Source organism: Arachis hypogaea, chromosome 6 (assembly GCF_003086295.3).
Source record: "Arachis hypogaea cultivar Tifrunner chromosome 6, arahy.Tifrunner.gnm2.J5K5, whole genome shotgun sequence".
Classification (NCBI taxonomy): domain Eukaryota; kingdom Viridiplantae; phylum Streptophyta; class Magnoliopsida; order Fabales; family Fabaceae; genus Arachis; species Arachis hypogaea.
Window position 1 is genome coordinate 116,051,490 of NC_092041.1, and position 25,915 is coordinate 116,077,404.

General features: G+C 30.0%; 2 protein-coding genes across 5 annotated transcripts; both read left to right on the top strand.

Annotated features, from left to right (window-relative positions):
* The first annotated feature begins 10,623 nt into the window (after positions 1-10,623).
* Positions 10,624-12,861, top strand: LOC112754239 (uncharacterized). Its single transcript, XM_025801812.3, has 5 exons — positions 10,624-11,329; positions 11,510-11,755; positions 12,223-12,288; positions 12,567-12,632; positions 12,745-12,861. The coding sequence occupies exons 1-5, from the start codon at positions 10,673-10,675 to the stop codon at positions 12,847-12,849; spliced, it is 1,140 nt and encodes a 379-aa protein (XP_025657597.2). The 5' UTR covers positions 10,624-10,672; the 3' UTR covers positions 12,850-12,861.
* A 1,731-nt stretch (positions 12,862-14,592) lies between these two features.
* On the top strand, positions 14,593-25,691 carry LOC112756062 (uncharacterized). Of its 4 annotated transcripts, none has more exons than XM_025804481.3 (11): positions 14,593-14,715; positions 15,665-16,032; positions 19,350-20,092; positions 20,481-20,742; positions 21,108-21,305; positions 21,436-22,534; positions 23,194-23,417; positions 23,577-24,144; positions 24,230-24,311; positions 24,966-25,013; positions 25,259-25,691. In XM_025804481.3, the coding sequence occupies exons 1-11, from the start codon at positions 14,702-14,704 to the stop codon at positions 25,460-25,462; spliced, it is 3,810 nt and encodes a 1,269-aa protein (XP_025660266.2). In that variant the 5' UTR covers positions 14,593-14,701; the 3' UTR covers positions 25,463-25,691. The 4 variants fall into 4 exon arrangements, with proteins under 4 accessions (XP_025660266.2, XP_029149947.1, XP_025660265.2 ...); XM_029294114.2 differs by having other exon boundaries at positions 14,596-14,715; positions 21,141-21,305; positions 23,544-24,144; XM_025804480.3 differs by having other exon boundaries at positions 14,597-14,715; positions 23,544-24,144.
* The last annotated feature ends 224 nt before the right edge of the window (positions 25,692-25,915 follow it).

A 25,915-nucleotide genomic window follows, 5' to 3' on the forward strand; every position in this document is an offset into this window, starting at 1 on the left:
CTAATTGCCACTTTACTTAAAAAATATATTTTTAAATAATTAGTTTAAAATGAGTAAATATTTTTAAAAACTCTTGTTATAGAATTTTCTCACTCTAATAACAACCATCTTATCCAAATCAGAAATATGATATTTGAAAAATAAATTTTTATAATACAATAATATATGTATATAATTTCTGATTAATATATATCTTCACTAGAAGGAATTCGGAATGGAATAAAATCAGATTTTTAGAGTTATATGCTCCATGAATGATCTTCTTGTCGTATTAAACTTGTGGATTTAATTCCTTGGCCTTTTCAATTCATCAAACGTTCGAATTCGGGAACTTCTTTGATCGAGGGTTTCTTTTTAAGATCTCCAAAGGTCGTGTAATGGCGTGATCCAAATTCCAAAAAACAACAAAGACCACACCCTACCTCCTTCAAAGGAAAAAATATAATATAATATAATTATATTTAAATAAATGAAATTGGAAAAAGCAGCCAAATCTTGACGCGTGGATGAATGAGCGAGAGAGTCGGCGGAATCTAAGGACTGTGTTCTAACTTCTAAAAATGTGATTAATTGGTGACTTTTTGTTCCGTTAATGCGTTGGATTACTCCGAACTTTGAGGATTTCCATTAATTTATCTTATCAATTATAAGTTCCATGAGAATGGGATCATAACATTAATTTATTAAAATTATTATATTTAATTTTAATGTACCGTCAATATAAAATAATTTTAAATATATATTTAATTATATAATTTTATATCAATAAAAATAAATAGATTCGAATTTTTTAAAGTTGTATTGTTACTTTAAAAAAAATATATTATTAATCACTATTGAATTAAGATAGTGAGACTCACAGATAATAAATATTATAAATTAAAAGGTGATTAAAGCATTACTTTATCACTTTGCTAACATTATTATTTTAGAGAATCTTTTTTCAAAATAAATATCTTTTAATATTTTATATTAATTATGTAAATAATTATTTAAAAAATAGATATAATTATAAATAATATAAAATATTTTACATTATCAGTATATCAAAATTAAATTTATATAATTATTTGTTTATAAATTTTGAAATAATTTATAACCGATGCTATGATATAATATCAAAATCTTTTTATGAAAAAAAAAATATTCAACTTAATTTTTTAAGATAAATAATTCTATTGGTAAATTTTAACAAACTCTCTTTAAAATAATATGTATCTTGTATGATGTATCAATTTTTAATTCGATGTTATTTTAATATGATAATTAACTATATTTGTAATTTTAGTTATTTTAATTTAATGAGAATTAATATCTTAATTATAATAAAATTATTTTATAATTTAAATTATTATTTGAAATGAATAATTATATGTTTTTTAAAATATTAATAACTAAATTTCTTTTATTTGAAAGTTCACACGGTTTATAATTTGGTAAAAATATATTAAAAAAATAATTTTAGTTTCACAAAATACACATTTTATAGATAGATAAGAAATATTGCATATGTTTAATATATTTTTTTGTTAAGTGACAATAAATAAGTGCTTCAAATGCCGGAAATTCAGAAGTGTTATTTAAAAAAAATTTTGAGGAAAAAAAATTAATTATTAACATTTTAAAAAATTATATAATTATCTATTTTAAATAATAATTTAATTACAAAATAATTTTATTATAATTAAAATATTATTTTTTATTAAATTAAAGTAATTCAAGTTATAAATATAATTAATTATTAAATTAAAATAATATCTAATTAAAAATTAATATATTATAAAAAATAAATTATATATTATTTAAAAAAAATTGGATAGAATTCACCAATTTTATTATAAGTACTTGAAAAAGTTACTTGAGGTATATTATTCTCTTTAATGTATATTGAAGTTAAATATGTAGCATTATTACGTAAAATTCCTTGATTTATTAGGTTGGTAATATTAACATCTTGTTGACTTTCATGCATGGGCCCATCATTAAATATTTTTTATTGAGTAAAAAATATTGTATTTTTTTTAATTAAATAAAATTTAATTTTTTTATTATATTTTATATTAATAATTTAAATGTAAATTTAAATTTAAAATTTAAAATTTAAAATATATATAAAATTTAGAATTTAGAATATTTTATTTTTAAGTTTTTTATTTTTAATAATAAGTTAGTTTTCAGAAAGTACTGTATTTTTTTATTTTTTGTATAGCCTACTAAAATTCGCAGTATAAATCTCATATTTGCAAAAGACATTAATGTCAAATTTTATAAACAATTGTGTTAGGGATATTATAAAATTAAAAAAAAAAAAAACTGAACATTTACAACCCACATAATTTTATTTTTATAGTTCACTAGTAATTATACCTTTATAAAATAAATGCAATGTAATTGGGTCTCTAAAATTGATTACAAGCGAAGGAATACATGTAGGTGTACAGGTTTACCTTTACAAGTGAAGCTTTATATTATGGTAAAAACTCAGGTGAAGTCGACTTCACGTGAAGTCGATTGTACCTGAGTTTTTATCTTATATTATCGCATAAAAGGGGGATTAGAGTGTAATTTACCCCAAAATTATGTCACAAACACAAATCAACAGTATATATCGGTTTATTTATAAATGTTATTAAATATAGTAAAAATTATATTAAAAACTAATAATTCAGTGACAAATTTAAATCTTCGCTAAATATAGCAGCAAAAACATCCTAACAAGTTTACAACAAGTTAACAATAGTTTTACCAACGGTTTTATAACCGTTGCAAAAAATCTAGTCACCGCTAAACCAATCATTAAGCTGTAAAAATAAGCGTCAAAAAAATGTTTTGTTGTAGTGATATATACTTATGTTTTATAATTTTATTTGAATATAGTTTCATACAGTTAGTTAATTGCATTACATTTGCATTAATAGAAGATATTAAATTATGAGAAAAACTCAAAACAATCCCTGACAATTATTTCGAAAGACAACGAGATCTTTGACAAAAAAAAAAAAACTCAACTTGATTCCTGACAATTACCTCGAAAGGACAACGAGGTCCCTGTGCCAAAAAAAGTTAATTTTTTTGGCACAGGGACTAATCAGTCCCAAAAAAAATTAGGGGCCAGATTTGGTTTTTTTTTTTTTTTTATAAAAAAAACCTCGTTATCCTTTCGAGATAATTGTCAGGGGTGGGATATGGTATTCACTCTTAAATTATCATAAAAAATAATTATATTTGTGCCAAAAGTAATTCATATGACATATGTATCACTTTGCTATGAAATTAATGGATTAATATAACATAGAATGAATTTTTAATGGTTATCAATGGGATGGAGATAAATTCCCCCTTCTCGACCTGAAGAAATTCACATAATTAATATTAGTTGAAGATATATGGCTAAGGAAACTTTATATATATATAAAAGAATCTTAGTGCCGGAGTTTGAATAGTACACATTGATATATACAAAATCGGCAGAAAGAGACAGTGTTTTGGATTTAAGAATATTTTGTGCTCTGTTAGTTATTATCTTATCTCAATGTTTTATTCCCAGCTGGAAGAGAAGAAAAAAAAATCGTTTTTTTTTTTAATTTTTTCCCTATACACGAATATTAACTTTGACTTTTTTGGGGTTGCAACGTGAAAAACGTTTCGTATGGAGGTGTACTTAGTTGCTGTCATTGAGTTGGAACTTGGAACTTGGAACTAAACTTTAGACGTATATGTACCAAAAAAATAAAAACAAATTGAATTCTATTATTCTAGTATTATTATATTTTAGAACATTCATTTTCAGTAGTCAAAAAACAAAATAGTGCAACATATCCAAAAAAAAATACAAAATACAAAATGTTCTAGCTAGCATGCATGAGCTAGTTTGAGGAATACTACTATTTCACGTCAATATACAAATAAACCTACCCTAAATTAACCTAATATTTTATATGTATTAAGTTACTTTATAACTTTTATAGTTTGAAGCTCAATACTTAAATTCTTCATGATCAATAATGATAATTTAGTTAAAATAAAAGATATACAACTTTCTCCATCATGTACACTTTTAGAAACCAAAATCTTGATTAGATGTTTAAGGGATCGAATTAACTAATAATTAATTCATACCGTCACATTGCATTACATAATTAGTCATATAATTAATTAGTATAGTAATTGTACAATGCTATATATAATAGGACACACAATTACTTTGAGTTGATCGAATTTTATTTTGTGTATGCAGTAATTCATTGTTCAACACTAAACTCTTAAATATAACGATAAATTAGTCATTGATCTATCGATAACAAAAAAATATATAATAGAACATATTATTTAATTTATGTAGCTGACCCATGGAAGTTGTTATTTATAGTCCCGTTACGTTACTAGTTATAAACTTATAATTAAGGTCATTGTCATGCTTTAACTTATAATTATAAATATATATGTATATTTATAAAGTTGAGGGTGGACTTTACTTGTACTTGCGAGGCGTGTTCACCATTAAGTCTACTAGTCTAGTATCTATGGGTATGTAGATACAAAATGTTCTCTTTGCATATCAAGAAACTCTGATTAGTAAATTAGGATAAGGGTCTTCTTCTGGTGTAGTAGAAGCTAGCAGATAAAACATCTATATATGTGTGTGTGTTGACAAAGTCATTTTTTGACATTTGTATAAAACCATGGAATAATACCTGAATCTCCATTAGTGGCACATTATGAATTTTGCAAATGTGGCCTAAAGTTGTATGTAAATTACCATTCATATATATTAATCCATTGATGTGTTGATGAGTGCATGTATCTACATATTTAATAAATTATGATTATTATTAATTTTCTTATGAAATTTTTACAAAACCCTTTTTGATGATTTGCATCGTCTCATGCAATAATTTTGAAATTTTATCATTCAAAAATACAAAATTTTTTATTATTGTTAAATAATAAATTTATATATTTTCATTATATTCTTTGAAAGTTATATGATCATTAGTAATTGATGAATACAATAACAACTACTCTATATGAGAATAAATATCTCTTTAAAGGTCAATATCAAATCTAATGATATCTTAAAATAATAACATTTTATATTCAAGTGATTTAATCAATCAAATACAATTAAATTTTTTAAATTCACGTACTTCTTCTTCTTTAAATTTACGCAGGCACATTCTTCTTTATTATTGATACTACGTTTTCTTCTTCTTTTTCTTTTTTATTGTTTTTTTTGTTACCATCATCACCAACACCACCTCCTTCTCCCCCTCTTTCTCCTTCTTTTCTCATTAGAATTTATTCTCCTCCTTCCTTTTCATCATTCTCCTCCATTATCATCATCATCATGCATGATCATCATCGTTATCATTATTGTCGTTTTCTTCTAATACATATCGTCGTTATCATTATCGTCATTATTATTATCGTTATCGTCGAATTTTCGCCATATTTAATGACATTGTCTGATCCAAAATTGATTTGATAATGTTCTTGTTCAAAATTGACTTGGTTTGTACTTGTTTTGAAACGAATTTGTTTGTGTATCGTCATCATTAAATAATTTCGATTAATTTGAAATTTAATTTTCGGTTCATTCTGAATGTAAATAAGGTGTACTTCTGAACATTCAATTTTATTTGTGTGCTTGTTTTTGAATGCAATCATTAACTAATTTCAATTCATTCTGGATTTAAATAAAGTGCACTTGATCTGTGTTTGTTTTGAAACGAATTTGTTTGTGTATCGTTATTATTAAGTAATTCCGATTCATTTGGGATTTAATTTTCGGTTCATTTTTTATGTAAATAAGGTGCACTTCTGATGATTATGTTTTCGAACTAAGTTTATATGTCTCACAGTCATTATATAATTTCGGTTCATTTTTTAGTGAATTAATGTGTGTTTGGTCTCGTTATTCTGCACAATTCAAAACTTTTCCTCCTCACCTCCTTCCTCTTTTGAAAGGAATAAAACCAAAAAAAAAATAGAAGAAAAAAAAAAGAAACAAGAATAAAAAACTCCTCAAAACTCCTCATCATGTTCTTCTTCTTTATTCTTCTTGTCTTGTTCATCTTCTCCTTCTTATTTTTTCTTCTCATAATTCTTCTTATTTTACCCTCTTAACAATAATAAAAACATGAAAAAATTAAACAAAGAAAAAGAAACTAATAATGCTGCAAAATTACTTAATGGATTTGGATGTGTTTTTATTCATGATTCAATTTTGTCTGTGTGCTTGATTTCGAACGCAATCATTAAGTAATTTCGGTTCATTCTGGATTCAAATAAGGTGCACTTGTTTTGAAACGAGTTTGTTTGCATAGCGTCATCATTAAGTAATTTTGGTTCATTCGAAATTTAATTTTCGGCTCATTTTGGATGTAAATAAGGTGCACTTCTGATAATTATGTTTTTGAATTGAGTTTATATGTTACAATCATTGTATAATTTCAGTTTATTTCTGAGTGAATTAATGTGTATTTGGACTTGTTATTATGCATAATTCAAAACTCTTCCTCCTCACTTTCTACTGCTTCTTCTTTTTCTTCTTTTTCATTTTTTCCTTTTTTATCTTCTTCTTATTTTATTTTGTTATAATTTTTCTTGTTTCACTCTTTTGAGAGGAATAAAAATAAGAAAAAGAGAGAAAAATAAAACAAAGAAGAAGAAAAATACATAATACTGCAAAAATCACTAAGAAGAGGAGGAGAAAAAAAAAATACAGCAACAATAGTAGCAACAAAAAAATGATGATGAGAAAAAAATACGTAAAGAAGAAAAAAAAAAGGAGAAGGAAGAGGAGGAAGAGAAAGAGGAACTTGAAGAAGAAGAAGAAGACGATGAGATAATAACGTAAAGTTCTGCGTGTAAATGTAAATGACTTGGTCGAAAGAATGACGTGAGTGTATAATTATTAATCACACTTTTTTTTTAATAAAAATAATTTTTATTAGTGTTGGGTTTACTTAATTGAACTTTGAACTTAGATGACAAAAATATTTAAATGCATAACAAATCTGATCTTAAAACACCACACATGTATGATTATGATTTAAGAAGCAGAACGATATTATTATTGGAAAAATAATATTTATACCATTTTTTGTGTACACTCATTTTTATTTCTCTTTCAAATATTATATTTTTATAAGATAAAAAGAATTTTTATTTGCTCTCCGTCCTTATTACTAACCAAAAGAATAAAAATATACACATACACAGTGGATATAATATTCCGATTTTTTTTTACCATGTCTACAGTTTATCTGTCTGATACAATTATAAAAATTAAATTTCAATTTTTATCTTTTATATATCTTTTAAATAAATTCACAATAAATACTTTAAACACCAGAGAATTATTTTCCATGATATTTTTCTTAGCTTGTAATTAAGTACATATATGAAATTTACACACGTTAGAAAATAAGGGAAGTTATTTGATTAGTAAAAATATGAAGAATTTAATAACTTAAAGTCAATATACATAAGAGTTATATACCATATTATTACCATCACCACTCACATTTCTATCATTTTTACTTTAAGCAGTGCTTACATTTGTTTTCACTTTAGAAGAACTTTTATGTCGTCTGAAGAAAATTAGTTTTCTGTTCCAAATGATTCTCATAGAAAAGAGCGCTATATAAATCTACATATAATAATGACCTAAGATAAAGATAGATCAAAGGGAGAGATTTGCGATGGCAAATTAACATGTCAGCAGACAATAGCTTATTAATTGCACATGAATTTTGTTATCATGATTTATAGATTGAATATAGGTAGAAATTCAAGTGCAGTCGATTTTACGTAAAGTTGATAACTGAAAGTCATTAGATAATTTGACTGATTTGATTAAATTTTTATGTAACGGCTCTCAACTATTAATTTTACGTGAAAATCGACTGCACCTGAATTTCTACCTTAAAAATATCATACCTAACTTGAAATAAAAGAAATAAATGAAAAATAAGCCATCATGATGGAACACACATAATACAGAAATTCAGAAAATGTTGTGAACACGTGCAACATTAATTTCGAAGCGCATTATTGAAAGGATTGTATATGTCATTGTACATTGATCCTATACCAAACAAATACCATTACTCTAGTTTAGTATAATTTAAACTATTTTCTTATGCTATTTTTAAAAAATAGACTGAAACTGAGAAATAAAAATTAGAAGATAAAAAATTAAGAAATTAAAACTAAATTAAATATTTATATTATATTTAATATAAAATATATTAAATTAAATTATATTAAATATCATATTTAATTTAAAATAAATATAAAAATTAAAAAATAAATTAAAAAATTAAAAAATTAAATATTTTTTTTAAAAAAAATATTATTAAAATTTTAAATTTAAATTCTAAAAATTTTATTTTTTTGGTCTTATTTTTTTGAAGAACCAAAAAAATTATAATTTTATATTTTAAAATTAAAATTTTAATTTTATTTTTTAATTATTAAGAACAATATTAAATTTCACTCTCTCAATTTTAGATTTAATATAAAAGAAGAGATAATGACCAACCTCCACGCTTGCTATGTCAGTTCATCAAGTACTTCTAAAGAATGTCACACACATCCCACAATGGATGTGGCCGCCCTCAATTTATATTTAAAATATGATGAAAATTCGAGTACAGTTGACTTCACGTGAAGTTGATAGTTAAAAGCTGTTAGATAATTTGACTAATTTAACTAAATTTATCTAATAACTTTCAGCTATCAATTTTATATGAAGTCGACCGCACCTGAATTTCTACCTTAAAATATATGTTATTTTTATTTTTTACATTAAAAAATTGATAATAAAAAAGAAAAGATAAAACAAATATTTTTTATATCATAAAAATATATACAAAGAAGTGTATATAAAAATAGTATAAATGTCATTTTTTATTCCCCTACACAGTCTTCTTTCTTTAATTATTTCATTTGATATAAAATCATTTATGTATTTTTTTATTTGGCAATATTTGAATCTTTTAAAAATAACATTTATAGTATATAGTCTTAGATTTTATATATATGGTTGGCAAAAATAGTTATTAGAATTCGATTTAATTTTTATATTATTGTATGAAAAATAAATTTTATTTTATTTTTTTAAAATATTAATATGATATTATTTATCAATAGTATTATGAAATTATTCATTTTAAAAATTTAAATTAAAAAAATATTAATAATATATTTTTAATAAATAACTTCTTAATTCTTTTAGTACTTTTGAAAATATACAACTACAAATTTAATCATATAAGCATTCTTGTGATATATGAACTGGTTTTTTTAATAGCACGTTTAAGTTTTTAGACCATTTCTAATAGGGAACTCATTTTAATTTTTATTTATGGTCCACTTGTCATAAAAAGTAACTTCACATCAGCTTTTGTGTCATAAACAGTAAATAAGAACTCAAAGTATATCTTTCTTAAGGAACTAACTTTAGTCCTTATTGTGACTCTACTTAATTAATTAATTAAAATTAATATAGTTACTATTTTTGTAATAATATTATTAAAATTTATAAATTCAAAAATAAATTGAATATTTTTTTTAAATTAATGGTATAGTACAAAATTTTTATCTCCTAATTGAGATAATTAATATAAATTATTAATTGAATAAATATATAAATATTTAATATAATTAATTATTATAATTATTAATAAATTAAATATAATGTAATTATTTAATGTAATTATTTAATTAATTATTATTTAAATGATTTTATTAGATAATTAATATAAATTAAATTAAATAAAAATATAATTATTTATTTTTATAATAATTTGCCACGTGATAAGTTATTATTGGATGATGAAAGTCCCTGCTTAGAAGAACTCCATTCTCTTAAAAATCACGCAGAAATTCTTTTTTTTCTAGATTTATATTTTGGCCATTGAAGATGCTTTTAAGTAGAAGTACCAAAATACTAACATACATGAGTTTATTTAGAAAATTAAAGAGATACACACAAATTAATTAAACAACAACCATGTGAGATATATATAAAAAAAAATTAACTACTACATTCGTCTTCATATTAAAATACGAAATATATATTAAAGGTACAATTTTTTTTTATTATTATAAGTTCTTGGAGAACCCCACGTTCTTTGTTCACTATGAAAAAACGCGCATGCCTAAGCCCCTCTCAATGATTTATATTTTCCAACTCCTACCTACACATCACTATCACCATTAATTAATAGACCCTAAATTAATCACACTTAGTACCAATCAATGATTAGACTTAGACCCTTTCTCGTTACAAGTTTAATACAAGTCTAAAAGATCATTAATGGTTTATATTATTAGTATTATTCTAAATTATCATGACCATGAAATATGGTCCCATATATTAGTTGTCACGTTTACATTTTCTTGGCCCCTCAGTAGACTCCCCTGAGTTCAGTTACAGAGAACTCGGACTTATATATATATATACCAAGGACAATAATTACTATTTAAATATTAATAGATATTTTTATTATTTAAACAAATAAAGTCAATGCTATCAATAACATATTTCTTGAGATTTGGGTATAAAATGTGCTTATGGTTCATAACTTCTCATCAATTTTCAGTGCCATTAGACCAATTTTTAACCCAAAAAATCCCTCCCTATTATATAGAATAATAGAATATGGAATTTCTAGGAGCATTCTCTAATAATATAGAATTGGATTGCTTCAAAATGTTTTCAACTGAAAAAGAGCATGATTTCACTTACACTACTACTACTTCACAATTATTTCTAGATCAACGTTCATCACTTCTTGTAGGAGAAGATGATGAATTGAACTTTGGATTAGTACAATCCACAATTTCCTCCAATCTTATTAGTGATGAAAATGAGCATTATTTGTTTCATTCTTTAGATGCTAATCCCAACACAAAAATGTTGCATTATAAGTCACAAGAAGAGAGTAGTTACAATAGCAGCAATTTGAGTGGTGGTGACACTAATTTCTTCAATGCCAACATGGATCTTACAACAAACTACTACTATTCTAGTAATTACCATGATGATCATGTGCTAGCAAATGATGTTTCTATATCCATGGAGTTATGTATGGAGGAGAAGAATCTTGCATGTTTTGCTCCATCAATGGAAGACAATGATGATCATGGATTATTGGAGAATTATGATCATTATCAATGTCATCAAATGGAAAATGTTGATGTTGTGCAGCTCAAGAGGAAGATTGTTGAAGTACCAGAATTGGATGTGTCTGCTGATGAAAACAATACAAGTAACGGATATAAGAATCAAAAGAAAAAAATTTTCGTCGCGAAAGATGTAAGTTTTATTTATTTAGTCTTTTTCGTCTTACAAAAATACAAATAAATAATTTTCGTCTGCTGGCATCTGTTGATTTGACTGAATATGTATTATTCAGTCAAATTGACAATTATCAGTAGACGGTAGAATAATTCGTGATAATTCAAAAAAGTTTGTAATATTTTATTTCGCATTCAGGAGCAAGATTGCATGAAAAATGAAAAGTCTAGGAAGAGAAAAGTTGTTAGAAATGGGAATGAAGGAGAAGAGAGAAATAATAATGTAGGGTTAGATGGACAGAGCTCAAGTAGTAACATTAACATATGTGAGGATGACAATGCTTCTGAAGAAAACAATGGAGGGGTAACTTCGGTATCTCACTCAAATGGGAAAACAAGAACCATTAGAGGAACAGCAGCAGATCCCCAGAGTCTCTATGCAAGGGTAATTTAAATAATTATTTCTAAATTGAAATGCACATTAATTAATTTTATATTAATAATTTATTCTCTTTCATATCTTTTATTTGTTACTTGCTATTATTATTAATTTTTTTTATTCAATTTTGGTTATTACAATTCTATAATATAAATTTAGAGAAAAACTCAAAACAGTACTGACAATTATTTCGAAAGACAACGAGGTCCTTGACAAAAAGAACTCAACCCGGTCCTTGACAATTATCTCGAAAGGACAACGAGGCCCCTGTGCCAAAAAAAAGTCAATATTGTTTTTTTTTTTTTTGCACAGGAACTAATCCGTTCCAAAAAAAATATCAGGGGCCGGATTGTGTGTTTTTTTTTTCTTGAGGGCCTCGTTGTCCTTTCGAAGTAATTGTCAGGAATCCGATGGAATATTCTCTCTATAATTTATATACAGTAGTTAACCCTCTTTTTGATGAAATATTGCAGAAAAGAAGAGAAAGGATAAATGCGCGATTAAGAATTTTGCAGAGTCTTGTTCCAAATGGAACAAAGGTAAATTTTGTGAAGGACAATTGTTGTTTGAAAAAAAAAAAAGACTTTTTATCGGGTAATAAGATAGAATTTAAATTTTAATGCACTTTCGTACGTCTAATTATGTAATGTTATATTAGTAAAAATAACAATCTTTCTGTATGAATAGTCATATAAAAAAATGGATATGATTACAGGATAATGTAAAACGCTTTACACTGTTAGTACGATTAATGATAATATTTTTGACATCATAATAATTTCACTAACATAAGTTTATGGTAATTTTTTTTACGCAGGTTGATATAAGTACAATGCTTGAAGAGGCAGTTAATTACGTAAAATTTTTGCAGCTCCAAATCAAGGTACTAAATAAAGATACATATATAATAAAACATAGATCAAGTAATTATGTTTACATAATCAAATGAAACACAATATATATCTGAAAAAAGAACTTGCGTGATTGTTTTGCAGCTTTTAAGCTCTGATGATCTATGGATGTATGCTCCTCTTGCTTATAATGGACTTGACATTGGACTCAAACTCAATAACCTCAAGAATTTTTCACCATCACCATGATATTAAAAAATAATTGCATAGAAAACTATATAGAAAAATTGAGCAATATATATATATATGTATGTATGTGTTACAAATTTAATTTGTTATTGTTAACTACTTTAATTTGAATAAAATAGCAATTTTGATGCTCAAAGAGTGTCATTGCATTTTCATTAATCTCGTGCCATCACGTTGTTGCAAAAAGCATAATTAATGAAATCAAATTCTAAATTACTTCGGAAAATTATCTATCAAGTTAGAGTCTTCATACATGATAACTTGTTAAGTAGGTAATTAAGGTCGCATATTTAATATAGATAGCGATTGACTTACATACATGGTCTCTACAAACTTTTATTTTTTTTTCATTTTTAAATTTAATAAATATATTAAAAACCAATTTAAATATAAACACATTATCTAAATTTAAACTCGATTTAACGGTTAAATGAATATATGCACTGACTAATTTATAGAAATAATTTTGTGTATATGCGAAAATAATTTTCTCCTTTTTTTTTTTCATGTTTGCTGTTTTGTTTCAAACAAGATCTCTCTCTCTTAATCTTAACCCTATTTTAGCCATTTTACTCTCGGCAAAGAGAAATCATAAACTTAAATACCAACTTTAACTTTTTTTTCACATAAAAAGGATCCCAAAAATCCAACAATATTATTCTAATTCTAATGATTTCCATGAAATTCTATTATTCTAGCCATGTTTTATTAGGGCACCATGCAAGCGTAGCATGAAAATATGAAGGTCAACTTACTACTAAGCTTGAATGTAGAGCCTTCACACACAACGATTACAGTGTATTACTGTCGATATGCATATCCATCGTTATAAGCTAAAAATAATAAGAATAAAGAATATATCTCCATATAGTGCAATTGAAATATTAAAAATTATTTTAGTGTATGCAATTATCTCATAAATTACTTTAGTGGAACTTAAACAAAATAAGGAATACAAAAAATGGTTACTTAAACAAAATTTATCGCATGCTTCTTTTTTTTTTTTGTCTGATAAGATTACTTCCATAATGCGATAATTTTTGTGAAAAGGAAAAGTTGACATAAAAAATTTAAGTCTGACTAACCCCTAAAAAACTTAATGGTCTAGACATTAGAGATCCAACTTGTGCTAATATTACTTTGTTAAAAAAGTTTATTTGACAACTTTTTAATTGCTCGAATAAATTTTGGATGCAACTCATTTCTAATAAGTATATTAAAAAGAATGATCTTAATCTTCTTGCATCTTCCAAAAATACCTCTAATATTTGCAGGAGTATTTACAAGATATTTAATCTCTTGCGGAACGATTTTTTGTATCCAATTTTTTTGGTTTGAAAGTTGGAGAATGGAAGGTCTGGCCAACAAATTACTGCACGTGCGTATATCTGATTGTGATATCAATATTAACGATTTATAGGTGGATGGACAGTGGAGGTTAGAGAGATGTTGCACTCCCATTACTAATTCGGTAAAGCAAAAAATTATGATCTATAATCCGAATGTTTAAGTAGGAGAGTGGGCTAGTTGGAGGTGAATGACAGCTTTTTTCAATATCTATTATTCAAAAAACGATTATTTATAATTGTGTAAGCATAAGTTTGATTGGAAAGAGTACCGGAATTGGCTTTGGTTATAGAAGGCTCAAGTCCCAGAAAAATATGAACTTTTTTTTTTGCTATGTATGTATGATGCAATCCCCACAACTGCATTTCTTTATCATAAAAGCATGGGAGGTTGTGGTTTGTGCCCCGGTGTCGCATTATGTTTTTCATTGTCTGCATGAGTGTCCTAGAGCCAAGGCTATCTAGCGAAAGCTGAATTTGGAGATAAATGGGCAGAATTTTAAGACATGGCTACAAAAGGGTATGAACTCTAATGATTTTCTCTTTTTTTTGCGACTATTTGATGGATTTGGAGAGATCGTAATAATGATGTTTTCAATCCGATTGATTCGTAGAACATTAATAAAGTTATAACTCTTATTTAGGCCTCTTAATCTGATTTTCACATGATCTTTTTTACGTATTATGTTTCTACTTCTTTTATGTTGTTTTCTTGATATTCTTCTTTTCTTTTTTCGATTAAAGTAAATTGTGATGCTAGTTTATTTGGTGAAGCCGCTGATTTTGGTGTGTTTTACGTGATTTTATGGGCTGTTGGTTGCATGATTGTGTTGGCTTTTTATCTTTTGTGTCTATTCTTCGAAACAAATTGTTTGTAATATGGAAAGATTTGTTTTTTACGTGAAAAGATAGTTTTAGAAATGTTATCTTTAAGATGAATTGGTTGAAGACTTTTATTCTTATCAATGAATAAAATAACAGAATTTAAAGAACTGATTATAATTTGGTGTCTAAAGTCATTGAAGTCTTGAGTTGAAATTAGAGAGTTGAAATTAATTTTATTCAAAGAGATGCTAACTATGTTACTAATGTTTTGACAAAATTTGAATTATCTAGTAACATTTATCAGTTAGGGTGAGAGAAATTTTGAAAAGAGTTTGTCCGATTACACCAAAAGTCCGAAACTATATCTTTAGCTCTTAAAAGTTATTTTTTCTGTTTCTAGTAGTTTTTTTTTTCTTCTTTTAATCTAGTGTAAACAAACAAAAAAAAACGAAATTTTGGAGGGTTTTTTTTAAAGAAAAAATAAACATGAAAAAAGGGTAATTATTGGCTAAAATAAGAAGGAAAAGAAAAAAAAAAAAAAAAACGAAAGAAGAACTGCCGAGTAGGGTAACCCTTCTCATTTCTCAAATCTCAAGTGTCAAGTCTCGAGTGTTGAGTGTATTTACTATTTTATAAAACGACAGCACCGATCGCTCATTCAGCGGCACTAACCACTCACCAATGGCGTCCGCCGAGCAGCCACTGAAGAAGCGAAAGCATTACGACACTCTCCCGGAATCCCCACCGCCGCCACCACCGCCGCTGGCACCATCCGAAGAAGTTCCACCACCGCCTTCGCCGCCACAATCTCCTCAAACCCTACTTCGTCCGCCTACTCCTCCTCCTCCGCCTCTGTCACAGGATGAGGTCGTCACCAAGCGGAGGAACAAAGATGAGGTTCGAACCGTGTTTGAGTGCTACCGTCGCATCAAGCTCTTCTTGTCAAAGAAGGAAGGTGCTTTCATCCATGACCTTGAACAGAGCTTCTTCGCTCTCATCAATGCTTCCAGAGGTAAACACTACTAAACAACACTTCGTAGTTCATTCTCTATCTGTTTGGAGTGTATAAATTTGAAATCAAGGTTAATGAATTTGAGTTTGTTGAATGCGATGTTGTAATGTGATTGATTGTGACGCAATTTTGGCTTGTGGATAGAATTTGTCTGCTTTGTTGTTGTTTGCATTTGCCCTAAGATGTTGTCTCTGTAACTGCCTATATTGTGCTAACTTAAAACTGTCTTTGGAGAGAGTGTTGTTTTAAGAGGGGTGATTTTGTTTCTTTTTCATGCTTGGAATGGTAATTAATTAAGATTGGATTCGGTTCGATTCCATTTTTGTTGTGGAGATATCTCCTGTGATTTAGAAATCTTCTTGTTGCTGCTTTTGGCGGGATTCGGGAATCATTTCATTTCAAATGCTCTTTTGGATTGTGGAGATATATCTATTTCAAAGATCTGTTCAGTTTTGACAAACCTTTGATGTATATGGCATACAAAAGTATCAAGTAGGAGTTTGCAATTATAGGCCATTTTGTTTTTAATTTTTTTTGTTGGTTTGTTTGAGGTAACATTTACGTTCCCCGTTGACAGCGTTTTGATGAATGAAAATAAGGATAGATATGTGCTATTGGTGACATAATGTTGACGTTATCGTGCCGTTAACTAACGCTTTGCAGTTTTGTTAACGTTATCTATGAGATATTCTTTCGGAAATTTCTCCTTCTACTTAGAATGGTCTGTGGGATTCACATGTCTATAGATTCATAGGAATGATTTCTAGAAAAGCAATAGATAAATTGCATGAATAATTCAAAATTGTTAGGCAATATGAGTTATGACTCTGTATATGGTTTTTGGTTAATGTTCAATACTGTTGGGTTTATTCTTTTTACAGATAAAAAGTATTGGATCTGTTCTTGATTAGAATCCTTGGAAAATCCCTTTGTTCCCCTTCCAGATGATGTAAGATGATGAAACCACAACAATGAAAACTCAGACTCAAACAATATCCAATTTTATAGAACCACAATCAGGATATATTTGCTTTAATACCAATAGTTGGAATTCTATATTCATATTCGGAATTTATAAAAAAAGGAGAAATGTCTGGGTAGGCAGTGCCTCCTAGATCATTTATTAGACTTACCTTTTAACGTTTGACCTGTATAATACGAGTGAAGCTTGAAAGAATTTATCCGTTTTATATTAAAAAATTGGGGGAATGGTCCAATTGGCTGATAAAACTTAATTTCAAAACCTCTATTTGAGTTCCTACCAGAAATGAAAAAAGAAAAAGAAATCGCTTCTTGAGGATTTTCCGGAGATAGGGGAAGAGGGTATCTTTGACCAATACTAAACGCTTGTTTGATGCCTGTTGCAAATGTGAAAGTTCATTTCAAGGTACTTCCAATGAAATGAGCTCCTCTGGTCAAGCGAACTTTATGTTTATATTTAATGCCGATGTGCATTAAGGAGAATAAAACTATTGGTTTCTTTGTCCTAAAATTTCATCTGGTTTTGTAAAAATTACATCAGTAATGTTTTTGCATTGCTGTATAAAAACCTCTTTCCAAGTATTCAATAGAGCAAACAGGTTCGCAGGCTAGTAACCGCCATACACTCTTCCTTGTACTCAATAGAGTATGAAACAAAAACACCGAGTACTCACTGTGTCTGAGTTGCTAATTAGTTCTAATCATGGATCCAATTCCAAAACCTCCAAAGAAGCGAAGGCCCTATGTGATTCATCTAGAATCGCCCCCGCCTTTGTCAGTAACGCCTGAAGCAACCCTATCACAACACTCTAAACCAACCCTACCTCCGTCGGTGATCCCACTATTTCCTTTAGAGGAGAATCTTGCGAAGTGCCGGAACCAGGGTGAGATTAGAGACATGTTTGAATGCTATAAGCAAATGAAATTATGCTTGTTGAATAAAGAGGGTTCATTCATGTCTGACCTTGAACAGAGCTATCTTGCTCTGATATCTGCTGCCAAAGGTAACTATTGCGGTTATGGCTTATGAATTTGATCAACATGAATGATTTTCGTCGAATTTGATTTACTATGTTGATTGCGATCTTGTGTTGGATTTGATTGTGATGAAATTATGGAATTGTCATTAATTTTAGGGAAGGGGAACGTTGCCACAAATTCATTAGGGAACCTTTATTTGAGAAGATTTTGACTTGAATTCACTGGTCTAGCCCAAAAAAAAATGTTATTTTGTGACTGTCTTCTGCTGTGCGAGATTTAACCTCGTGTTTAACATATTTAGATGAAAAAATTTCTTTTCTTTCTTGAAAGATATATTATTAAGAATGAATTTTGCATTAAGAAATCTTATCCTTGCTGCTTTTGGTGGGATTTGTAGATCATTTCATTTCGGATGCTCTGTTGAGCCGTTAAGTTTTAATTATTTCAATTATTTTAAATTTTGCCAAGTCTCTATGATGTATTTTACAAAGAACAGTGTCAAATATACAGTTGTAGGATATTCTTAAATGCTTAAATGAATGTTTTGTTGAATGGAAATGCTTAAATGTCATCTTTACTGATATGTAGTTATGTGCTACAAATCACAAGATGTTAATGTTTTCTCATACATTAGTTTAAGTATTAATACTTGTTTGAGAGCTGCAATTCTTTTGGTTTGGGATTGTTGCATGTATACAGGTATTAGTATTCCTGCTGATACTGGCACAGATATAGGTATTGGATAATATGGAAAAATTTCTAAAAACTAGAGTATGGGTAAGGGAGGGGTATAGCAATGTTAATCATAAGACAAATAGAATTTCCTTAATTTGTTATTTCAATATTTTCAAGAATGCACCTTTATAAATTGATTTAGCTGTAAATATGTGCTTTTTATAATGATTAACATGTACCAGGGTTATTGAATAGCAAGGTTTTAAAATTAAGTATTGGGTAAATACCCATGTGTAACCAAGCAAGTGCTGATATTGGACATGTGGCACACATATGAGATCTATTTATTTGTACTTTTCATTGGGAAACATATCTCTATTTTTATTTTTCCATTTCCATTTATAGAAAATTATTAAGTCTTTTCAAATATTAGACAATGATTTTGGTTGATACAGTTTTTGCAATAATTACAATATTACATTTACATAGTTGCTGTTGTGTTTTCTACCTTTGCCCATTGGAAATGGAGAAAACAACTATTTGCTGTTTTCTGATTTGCTCCTGATTGAGTACTTAAACTGCAAATAATCAATGCTCTATTTCCAACAATTGAGTAAAGGATAGAAAATTTTCCTGGTTGAAATTCTCTAGCCAATAATGAAACTTTTACATTGTGACAGGTTGTTTGAGTGCACAAAGAATCGCGGCTGATGTTATTCCTCGATATGCATTCCGCTGTCCAACAGCTTTAGAAGCTGCTGCTAAAGTGGTTATCAATATGTATAACTGGAGTTCCACACTAATCAGTAGAGGAGAAGATGCTGATGGTGTTGCATTTGAAACTGCTAGAGCTTGTATTTTTGGCTTAGCTGATATTTGCTGTGCTGCTTCTTCAGTGGCACCAAAATCTGCTGTAATCAGAGGAATTTGCTCTGCAGTTTTTCAGAATGTGCTATTCTTTTTCATATCTTTACTTGAGGGAAAGGACGCCTTACAGGTGTTCGATAAGAGTTTCCTGAAAATGCAAGATTCCCCTGATGAATTTTCTAAGTTGAAGCAAAAAGTTTTAGATGAAGATGAGTCCTCATTGACTAAATTGTCAAAACTCCATGCAGTATGTTTATTTTGGATATTCTTCTCTTGCCCAAAAGACATGCTTGCAGCTTGTTTGGAGCTCTTAGGCTCTGCCACAAAGGAGGGTGCCTCTGAACAAGGACAATGTTTTCTGAGCCTGGTGACTAGAAATGTTTTGGTTGATGAAGCAGTTTGCCTTTTGGATAATGTTAATGGCGGATCTAAGCCAGGTACAGGTTCAACAGATTCAGCTATCCGCGAAAACGAGGTTGATGAGGAAATAATGACAGATGTCAACCGAGTTGCCGGTGTTGATTCGTCTATTCCAAAGAGTTGCTTGCTCACACTGGTAATATTTCATATTAAAATGCAAGGCCCCTAATAAATTTTAAATGCAATTTCATGCGTGTTATAATAATTTAGCGAGTGATGATTTCTACCCCTCTGTTCTAGATGTGAGTAAAGTGATTATATTTAAGCAGCATAAAAAATGATTCTCCTTAGTTCCTTGTTTTCTTCAAGGAAAACAATTAATTGATCTATACTTTGTATGAGTTGTTATTGATCTTTTTGCTTGCACTGTTTTTTCTATTTTTTAGAACTTACTAGCATCGTCATTGCTGGTGATATTGAAGGATGTCTGTTTAAGAACTTTTGCTTGAATCCATTTAACTGTAAGTTTCTAGTTCTGATTGCTTGTTACTTGTGATGCCTTTTCATTGCCTTTCTCCATACAGGTCCTTGACAAAGATCCCTCACTACAGAAATGGATGTCACGCAAATGTAAGAAGTTATTGGACTTGCCTACTACTGCTTCAATGGAAATTACAGCAGTACTTCTAGGAATTCTTGGAAAGTTTGTTCCACAAACTGATTTGGAAGACTACCAACTAGATAGTGATGAAGATAGATCTGATTCTTCGATTTACACAAATAGGAACTATGCGGTACCTAGGATTTCAGAGGAACGTGACAGTATTGGTGAAACATCTGGAAGAGGTAGCAAATTAAGAGTTAATGTTTGGGTCTTCTAATGATTGTTTTTAAATACTATATCGGTCCCACCTAAATGCTTAAATGCTTATTATTAAAATTTTATTTGGTCTCAAATAAGTGTCAATTAGAGAAGTTAGACAGTATCAATTAATTTTTCCTGTAATAACCCTATTAAATGAAGGAGAGAGAATAAGCGGGAAGAGATAGCAAGTATAAGACAAGAGTAGTTTATAAGGGTGGTTTAGTACAATCAATTTAATATCATCTAAAATCAAGAAGTTCTCAATTTTTCCGTAATCCATGTGCGTAATTAAAATGGACACTTATTTGAGACCAGAGTTAGTATCTGATAGCTAATTGCTTTGCAGTTTCTCTTGGCACCAACCCTGTATCAAAAGTAGGTTCACATTTCGACAATGGAGCTTCAAGGCCCATGGGCATTGAGATGGGGGAGGGAGGGAGTATGTCCCATGCTAGATGTTCCACACCTAGGGATTCAGCAACCCATCAAATAACCTCATCTTCAATGAAGACACCATTTGGCTCTAGGAGTAATTCATTTGAAGGTATAAATGATTTACCAAATGTTGAGAAAAACCATGTTCTAAATTTTAGTTCAATTCACCTCCATTGAGATGTTCTAGTGGAGTGTTAGAAGCATTATGATATCTCCTAATCACCATTTTATGTCATCAGCTGCTTCAACAAAAAGTCAAACTGTCTGGTGCTTTGATGGGGATCCTGCTGCCATGGATATTGTCTCTGCTTCAACAAGGCTCTGGGTTGGTTTTATACCACCTGACGTGCCTGAAAGCCATATTAGGTTTCAATCAGAAAGATATGGTCAAATTGAACGGTTTGTTTTCTTCCCCATGAAAGGTTTTGCCTTTGTTGAGTACAGAAGAATCATTGATGCAATCAAAGCTAGACACTATCTACCGGGAAACTTCCCGTGTCGTGTAAAATTCATCGATACAGGATTTGGAACTAGGGGTGCAATGAATGGTGTTGCAGTTGGCTCTAGTTCTCATATCTATGTTGGAAATATTTCTTCTCAATGGGCCAAGGATGAGATCCTACATGAATCAAGAAAAGTAATCCATAAAGGTCCTCCTGCACTTATTGATCTCAGCTGTGAGTGTGCATTACTTATGGAATTTGAAACTCCTGAAGAAGCTACCTCTGTCATGTTGCATCTGAGACAGTTTCGAAGAGAAAGAAGCAACTATAACTTGCATTTTGTCCCAGGAACAGTTAATGCTGGAATTGGGCACCCGTATATGGACGGTTCAAGGTCTGCATCTGCCCCTTCCCATCCTGACCTTAAAGTTAGCATCCCAACAAACATGTCACATGGTATTTCTGGATCACCTCATGCTCGAACCTTACCTGTGAGCCCTGCTGACAGTTCTCGCACAAGGATGTCTCACTTGTCTTCGTTGCTAGCTTCATTGTGTACAAAATACAATATTAATCAAAACATAGGTCTCCATGATCACTATATGACTGGAACTGGTAACAGTTATGCTCCTTCGATGCGTGATGAAGATACAGCACCATCCAGTACTTTGTGGATAACTATTCCATGGAGTAGCTCTCCATTCCTCACAGACGATGAACTAATGACTATCTGCAATCTTGCTATTGGAGGCTCTGGCTCCATTTTGCGGTTGACACAGGCAAACATGCAGATGCCGTGTGGTTGGTTTGTTGAATGCAGTAATACTGATGGTGCAGTTTCTGTTCTAAAGAATCTTCGTAGTTGTCCAGGGTTGTTCTTCCAAGTAGAATTCAGGTGAGACAAGATTTCTTTAATTTTAGTCCACACACAAACACAAGTATATTTAATGATTTACGTGGTTAGTTCATGTTTTTCATTCCCCTCCCCCCTCCTTTTCCCTCCAAACACAAAACAACAAATTCGTGAATGAGAAAGTTGATTTGTTAATAGTCTACAAGTACAGAGAAGGGTGTTTTAAGATATGAAACCATTCATGTGGTTTAAGTTTGCAGGAGGTTTGATTCAATATTAAAAACCACGCTCAAACCTTCATTACCATTAGTTAGATAGGATGTAGGAGTGTAATCCTTGCCACCTTTGATTCTTCTACATCTAAGTTAAATATTGAATTTCACCAGAGTATGGCTCTGTTATGGTGAAACCCATAATGAGGCTTCGCATAACAGTTTTTGCTCTTCAAAGAACCTTGACATATAAATAAAATAGAATATACATTCCAACATTAATTCTTCTATTATATGCATTCCCAAAAAAGTGTTATTCGGTGATGTGAAATAATTGTTTTACAGAAGTTGCTTGATCATGAACTCTGTTTCCATTAGTGACCAAGGGTTGTCATTTCTTTGACAGCTTTCAGTTTGTTTAAAATAAGCCCTCGGGATGGTTATGTACTTACTAACTTATGTGGTTATTGTTCTCTCGTTTTTATGAAGTAAATCTGGAAATCAGACTGCCGGACCTTCTTCAGCCAAACCAGAGGGCAACTCCATGGAACTTGTATCCCCCAGAACAAATTCCCAGAATCACAGTAGTGGAATACACCGTGCACCTCCACCCCAGTCGAACTGGCATTTTCCTGGTTCCAGTAACATGCCAGAAGTTGGAGCAAGGAAAACTGATGGTTATGATAATGTATCACTAGACACTCATCAAGGAGGTAATATTTTTATGCTGGCTAAATCGTTCTGGTTTTGCTTTTTCTGGAGATATTTTACACATATAAGTGCAAATACTGTATTCTGAATTGTGTTCAATTTTGAAAATTGGGTTATTTATATACCAGCTAACATTCAACATATGTACTCTGGAACTCAAGGACCTTCCATTCCGCCACCACAACAAATTCAGTCAGCTCCCTTCGTTCGCCCTGTTTATGCCCCTCCAAATGGTCCGTGGGATCCACGTGGAATAAATAATCCTTTACCTGCCAATCACTTCACGCCTGGAGTGATGCCTAATAATCATTTACCATTTATACCTGCTTCAGTAACTCCACTTGCTCACATCCAGGGAACCCCAATGCATCCTTATGGCCAGCTGATGCCCCCACCAGTAATGGCACCACCTTTGGCTTCCTTACCACATCCTCAGCTTGAAATTCCACCTCCACCTCCACCTCCACCTCCACCTGCACGTCTGCCTTCTCCACCACCCTTGCCCCAAACTCAGCCACCCATGGTTCCTCCACCACCTGGTTCTCCTCCACCTCCTCCTCCACCATTGCCTGCTCAGGAAGCAGTTAGTATGGAATGTTCAGGGCAGTCTCTGCAGTATCAGTGGCAGGGGGCTCTTTGTAAAAGCGGGGTTAACTACTGCACAATTTATGCATGCCGAGCAGATTCAAATGTTTGCAAATACACAAATGCCACACCTGAACCTTCTGAGTATGAATCATCTTTGTTTCCTTAACGTTCAAAATCTCGTTTTCTTTAATTTAGGCCAGTTTAAATAGATGTTCCTCTGTTGCAGGTGGCCCACAAAACTAGACATGACTAAACGCACTGATATTCGACATGTGAAATCAACATTTGCAGCTACACCACCTAATAGGGTAAGTTTTCAAATATCCTTTGGCTGATCTTCCCTTCCCAACCATCTCATGCTCACTGTTTCATGGGGAGTTAGGATCTAGCTATTATTATCAGTCTAGTTATTATTATTATCAATAATTTTGAAATTTTCTATTTCAGTTGTTTAGACTCCTACACCTAGCCCTACTTGGAATAGCTATCCTAGTTTATTTTTAATTCTTAGATCTGGTTTGCTTGCCTTAGTAGTTGAATTATTTGAGGATTTTTGCTATTGTTTGATTATCGAACATTAGGAATTGAATATCTATCTTTGAGATTGCTTAAGCCAATGTATGCATGTGAATTATATCCAAAATTAAGTATGAACAGCATTCATTTAGCCTACTCTCCTTGCATTTCAACATCGTGTTTTGATCTTCCATTTAATGTTTCTTTATATCTCTTTGGTTAGATTAGTCTTTCACTTATTAAAATCCTCAATAGCTAATATATCTAAAATTTCTGAAATAACAAAAAAAAAAAAAAAATCCTTTGTGAAGTTTGTGTTTTATTTGCTAGAATTACTTTGGTAGTCTTTTTCTTCTCGGCAGCCATGAAATGTTAGGAGTTGCGTCTGCATTTGCCATCCATTTTTTGAAACTAACTATGCTTTCATGGCATTGGCTTCTATGCAGAGGGAAGTGTGCCGTTTAATCCCATCTTCCCCAAGTGAACACAAACGGGTATGTATGAAATATACTTCTTTCTTTAAAGAAAAATTAATTAATATACTTATTTACAACATGAGATCCATCCCCTTTTGCGGTCCTCTATTGTTTTTAAATCTTACTCTAAATATGTGCACCCAAAAAGAAAAAAAAAATCTTAGTCTATATGCTATTAACCATTTAACAGTGAATTGGGAAATGTATTTTGTGGTTAACCGAGCCTCATTCATGTCATTGATCCTCCTATATTTGTTCACCAGTTTCAGGATTTCATAACATACTTAAAGCAGAGGGATTGTGCCGGAGTCATTAAAATCCCAGCCGCAAAATCCATGTGGGCAAGGCTGCTGTTCATACTCCCATACTCGCCTGAAACATGCACTTTGCTTTCTATTGCACCACATCCATCTGATTGCCTCATCGCTTTGGTTCTTCCAAAAGAAATGAACTTTGAGTGGGCATGATACTATGATAGTTGTTGTGGATGAAATAGGATTTGTAATTATGTAATGAATGAAATTTGAATAAAATGTAGTGTGAAAATAAAGTTATGAGGAGAAGTCAAAATATTAGTTTATGAAATACTAATTTACCTGTAATATATATATATAACTCCTCCTTAGAAGTCAAAATATTAGTTTATGAAATACTAATTTTACCTGTAATATATTTATAACTCCTCCTTTGCAGTCAGCATGTCAATTGTCACTACCGCTATCCCACTCTTCTCTTAATCTCCGCCGCCATCCAAATCTATAACCATATTAGAATCTATTCATTTACGCCAATATCTTCAGTTAGCAATCTAAACCAAAATTTCCGTTTCCAAGATAATTTATTTTTAATTTTTCATTTTATTAATTGATGTTGTGTGTTTGTGTCAACGTTATCCCAAACGTATTATGAGATGTCACTAT